We start from the raw sequence: 6,000 nt of genomic DNA on the forward strand, positions 1-6,000 counted from the left end.
AGGGTGATAGGTGAGGGAAAGGCTTTCATCTGGTTTTACTGATTTATGTTGTAAATATAAGCTATGTTTTTATAACTTGTGATCAGCATTACAGTTTTTTCCCATTTATTTTCTCTTTTAGTTTACCCAATCTATTTTTTACATGATCATTTTTAACAATCTCTGTTCTGAGCCACATGTGATAGCACATGCCTGTAATCCCAGCACTCAGGAGGCAGAAACAGGAGGGTCATGAATTTGAGATCAGCCTAGACTTTATAGCAAGACTCTGCCCCAAAATAAAATGGAATGAATTTTAAATTTAAAAAAAAGATTTTTTCCAAAGTATATCTATGATTATTTGTTTCCCTATCCCCTCAAAAACAGAATAAAAAATATTTTAATTTACCATAACTTACCCCCTACTGGTGATCCTACTGCTCAGCTTCCCAGGTGCTGGGATTACACATGCGTACCACCACATCTAACCTAGTTGTGTTCTTCTACTTATGGTTTATTTCCTATTGGATTTCACCTGTTCTCCTATTAAACTAAAATTCTCAATCTTTATGTTTCCTGTTTCTTTCTTGTGGCCCATATAAACACACTCAGTTTTAAGCCTTGCTTTTGTTCACTTAAACATCTCATATCACTGAACTCAGGCACTTTTACATGTACCTTCATCTTGAAGTATTACTTTTAGGTTCTTAAATCTGCACGTGACTTATCTCCCATCACCTTTATGCTTCTTCAGAGGCTTCTTGGGGTGATGCTTTGTTCTGCTTTGTATCTTCTCAGACATTGCCACTGATCTTAGAGTTTGTTAGTGGTCCAGGACAAACTAAAATGCTAACACCAGATACACATCAGCTGTGTCACTAAAACACAGTTTGTTTTTATACAAAACTGAATTAGAAAGAAAAAGTATCTTGTTTTACATTGTGACAATGACAGAATGCTTATTCCTGTCAACTATAAGTCAAATAGGTTTCCATTTTCAAGTTTTTACCTGTAGGTACTTCGTCCTAGAAAAAGTATTACACCAAATCTTCAGGCACTACACATGCATTTTTTATTTTAACCCAAAGACTGAAGGGTGAGAAGTAGAATTAGTAAGAACAAAGGGGGTGCCTGAAGCAATGTTCTGCATTCATCTCATCAGAATTCAGATTTGGACTTTCTTTACAAAATGTTTTGCTTAAACTTTGCAGAGAAGGTAAACTATGTTTCACCTCTCTAGAGACCAGAAAAATCTTCATTAGATTGCAGTATGGAGTTTGATTCTTACCAGTCTATAATACTTGTTGGACCCTGTGGCTCATGCCTGTAATCCCAGGATACTCCAGAGGCTGAGATCTGAGGATTGTAATTCAAAGCTCTAGCAGGAAAGCGTGAGTCTCTTAATCTCTAGTAGACTCCCAAAACAAAAAAGGCTGGAAATGGAGCTGTGTGTGGCTCAAGTGGTAGAGTGATAGTATAGTCTTGAGCAAAAGATGCTCAGGGATGGGGTTGGGAGCATGGCTTAATGGTAGAGTGCTTGCTTAACATGCATAAAGCCCTGGGTTTGATTACTCAATACACAGAAAAAGCCAGAAGTGGTGCTGTAGCTCAAGTGATAGTGTTAGCCTTAAGCAAAAGAAGCTCAGGGATGTCAAGGCCCTGAGTTCAAACCCTAGGACTGGCAAAAAAAAGAAACTCTCAGGGAGAGTGCCCAGCCTCTTGAGTTCAAGCTCCAAGACAAACACACATATATGTATGTGTATACATACATATATATCTACATATATGGTGTACATATATATATACATGGATGTTGTTATATATATATACTCCTATAATATATGGTATAGTTATATATTATAGTATTACATATATTATACTTAAATTGTCCTCCTGATATTGTTGAGACATACTAAATATACCTGTATATTTAAAAGCGTAGTGTTGACAGCTCTATGTGTTTTTTAGACAGTTGTCAGGAACTTAGCAGAATGTATTTTTATAAAGACAACTGGGAAGGAACACTCAAGAGCTTTTCTAACAAAGTCAGTGGATCATAGATAGGGCACTGTAGTAATAAGAGATGATCTGATTAAATTAAAAACTTTCAATTACTTAGGTAATAGCTATGCCTCTGGACATATGAGGTGTTCAAATGAAACCATAAATGATTGTAAAATTTTAGAAGGGTATGATGGGCCAGGAGTATGGCCTAGTGGTAGAGTGTTTGCCTACCCTGCACGGAGCCCTGGGTTCAATTTCTTAGTACCATATATACATAAAAAGCCAGAAATGGTGCTGTGGATTAAGTGGTAGAGCACTAGCCTTGACAAAACTCAAGGATAGTGCCTAGGTTCTGAGTTCAAGCCCCAGGACTAACCAAAAAAAAAAGAATTTTTTTGTGAAGTAGTGGAAAGTTTCACCAAAGACAGCTGGAGCAAACTTTTTAACTTTGTAAACCAGTGATGTTCAGATTTTCTTTCCTTACTGTTAATTTTTGGGAAGATTCTTTTATGACAAGCAGTAATTTTTTATTAAAAAATTTATTAATGTTGATTTTTATATCATTTTAAATGACAAGTTTAACAAACAAGTATTCAAGAAAGGAATCTATTTAAGCAGCAATTTTTTAACAAATGAAATATAATATGGATTTCTAATGTATTCAGTAGACAAAAGCTGAGAACAACTCCAGCCTGATAGTCCCTGTTCTTACTAGTACCTTTCAAGTGTATTCCCCTTTTCCTCCTCCCATCCCTAATCTAAGGAAGCTCCTACTGAGAAAAGTTTAATGAATATATTAGAATTTTCTAAGATAAATTGAGTACTAATGGCTCATGCATATATTCTTAGCTACTCAGGAAGCTAAGATCTGAAAATTGAGCTTCAAAACCAAATCTGAGAGAATCTTAACTCCATTGAACAAGGGAAAAAAAAAAGAACTGGAAGTGGAGATATGGTTCAAGTGGTAGAGCCCCATCCTTGAGCAAAGAAGCCAGGCAAAAGTGTAATGGCCTGAGTTCAAGCTACAGTACCTGCACCACAAGAAGAAGAAAAAAGTATTTTGTAAGATATTTTCATAGGGAACAATAATAATTAGTAAACTCGGTAAATTCTGGATTTTAAAAAATGTAATCATCTTAACTTTGGAAACCTTGATTTGAATAAATTTAACTTTTGTTTACTAAAAAGCCCTTAAGAAATTTGTAGGAATTCTTAGTTTCCCATGGATGAATATGTGCAACATCTTCCAAACTTATTAGTCAGTAACCTTATCTTTAAGAAATGAATTGAGTGGCACTGGTTTAAGATACATACTCGTTTACATTGGAAGAAATTGAGAAGAAACCAAGTACTGACTTACTTAAGGAAAAATTTAGGCAATCACCCAGTAAATTAGAATGAAAAATAAGCTTTTACAAATGAAAGTATTATTTAAAATGTAACTTTGTCACATTTGTTGGTACTGGTGATTCTGCTCATTTATATCTTTTTCTCAAACCTTATTAAACATACAGGAAATCTTCCAAAGATTTTTTTTAAGGTACTAGCTTGTATAATCTTAACGGTTTTTCTCTTTTTATTGTATTTGTGATAAACTGGATAATCTGCTGTTTAAATGCATCCTGTTTCAAAATTTTGTACTTCTTAACATTACAGTTGATGGAAATACCTGGGCACAAGTAATTGCCTTATACCCCACTTTAGTAGAATGCATCACCTGCTCATCCTCTGAGGTCTGCTCTGCACTGAAAGAGGCCCTAGTTCCCTTTAAGGATTTCATGCAACCACCAGCATCCAAAGTTCAAAATGGAGAGTCTTGACCAGCTACAGTAGATTTGAAGGAAGAAGGCTATCTGATCTGTTCCTGAGTCTTCTGTAAGAAGGACATTTCCTACTCAAACTGATGGGAGGGATGGTTCATACGACAGCATACCTGCTACCCTATCTTCAATTGGTGATTTTAAAGTGAGCTTATGTACAGTTTGTGGTGTATGTGTTAATGATGTACTTTTTAAAAAAGAAAGCTATTTCCATTCAGTCAGATTTATTAGGCTGGTGTTTTTGCACCCTTTTTCAAGTACAAAATTGTACTAAAATTTTATGCAAGATGGTACTGTAACATTCCATATTATCTACAACCAGCCTTTGTAAACAAAGGGAACTGAAATACTTGTGTGTATAATAAATGGTACAGTTCTGTATAAAATAGTTGCATTTATTTAAATTTTTAAAATATTGATGTTACATGCTTGAAGGTGTATTTATTATTAATACAAAATTGTTTGCTTACACTGTCACTTATAATTTGCCTTCTTATGCGGCAGAGCCTACCATGTCATCATGCTTGCTTTGATTGTGTGGTTGGTGACCATTAAGCAACTGACCATAAGGGTTATGGAGCACAGCAACCAGAAGTTTGAAATTTGCTGGTTGAATACATTAGCACCATTTATTATTATAGCACTACAATGTCATCATACCTCATTTCTTTAAATTTTCTCCAAACTCTCACTTGTCTGTCTCTTTTTATATTTGCTCTCTAAATTTTAGAGGTGTTTCATATTTATATTTCTACTGATTTCTTCCTAACATTTGTCTATACCTTTGAATTATGACTGGGCAAGATGATTTCAGATTTTCTCAAATTTGCCTGTGAAGTTTTGTTTATTTCAGTGCTTCATTTTGTAATGTTGTCTCAAAAAGAAAAATATACTAACACATATACATACACACACAGACACTCACGGTGGGAGGAGGTTGGAGAGAAAGAGTTAAAGAACAAGGACGTCTATTTTTGGAGACAGCATTTGGAAGTGCAGTAAATGTGCTGTCATATAGTGTTCTTGGTTACATTAACTGATTTATTTCTTCAAAAGTGGAATTGAACCTAGCTTACTATATTTTTTATCTAATGGATTATGCTGTTAAAATATTATTCTGAGTTAAATTTTCATAATCACCTATTAAAGACATAAAGATGTTTAAAACCTTGGTTATCATCATACACTTGGTGTTATGTTTATGTACTGGAAGGCTTGATTTCGGTAGAACTTACAAGTTCTCTCAAATAATAAGAGATATCTCAAACTATAAGAGATAGTTCAAACTATAAGAGATATTAGAATTGTGTAATGAATGAAATTTGGGGGGCTGTTTTAATTGTCTAATCATTTAATTTGCAGTATTATCTGTTGGTATGTATGTACTAAGGCCTTTTTTGAAGGAAATTTTTATTTACATGAATCAATGAATTTCTATGTTATTATTTCACCTAAGACTAAGGTAAACTATGACATTTCATAATTCTGCTTTCAGCCTTTTCCTTAAAGTTTAAAAGAAAAAACATTCAAGCTGTGTATTTAGTTTATTTTCTATGTCAAATTGGAAATTAGAAACTGAGTTTCACTGATAAAGTAATGAAGAAATGAAGGTAGTGTACCATTTCAGTAACATGGTAGAAATATTAAATTTACATGAAGTAAAAATATGCTAATCAAAATGATTACCCTCTAGGAAAAGTTCAGTATAAAACATACATTTATATAAACTGAATAGTTTGAGCTAGCATTGTATTAGCTTTCTATACCAGAACCATGAATGCCCTCGGATACAAAAACATATAAACATGAGGCTTGGTATCTGGCAAGTAGATCACACCCTTGGAGAGTGCCTGACAGGTTTTTCTTCTCAGTGTGTCTCCCACAGCCTTCTAGGAGTCACTACTTAAAATTGGTGATCTTTTTTTTTAATTGTATTTTATTGTCAGGGTAACATATAGAGGGGTTACAGTTACATTCATCAGGTAATAGGTACATTACTTCTTGAACCTTGATACCACTTATGTTTTTGTTCCCCTTTCCCTCCCAAAATTCATGATCTTGTGTTAAGAATTGCATACCAGCCAGGTACTAGGCTCGGAGGCTGAGGTTGAGGGTAGTGATTCAAAGCCAACCTTGAGGCAGAAGAGTCTCAATAGACTTTTATCCCCAGTTTAAAAAAAAAAAATCCAGAAGTGGA

General features: G+C 34.3%; 1 protein-coding gene across 2 annotated transcripts in view; it reads left to right on the forward strand.

The window, feature by feature from the left end:
- Window positions 1–5,218, forward strand: part of Mon2 (MON2 regulator of endosome-to-Golgi trafficking) — an 81,720-nt gene extending 76,502 nt beyond the window's left edge. For both annotated transcript variants that reach the window (XM_090327862.1, XM_090327869.1), the window contains one exon: window positions 3,640–5,218. In XM_090327862.1, coding sequence (XP_090183988.1) covers window positions 3,640–3,803 — 164 coding nt within the window. In that variant the 3' untranslated portion in view covers window positions 3,804–5,218. The remainder of the gene's footprint in view (window positions 1–3,639) is intronic.
- Window positions 5,219–6,000: the final 782 nt, after the last annotated feature.

Source organism: Megascapheus bottae, chromosome 2 (genome assembly GCF_031878675.1).
Source record: "Megascapheus bottae isolate mThoBot1 chromosome 2, mThoBot2.hap1, whole genome shotgun sequence".
Lineage (NCBI taxonomy): Eukaryota > Metazoa > Chordata > Mammalia > Rodentia > Geomyidae > Megascapheus > Megascapheus bottae.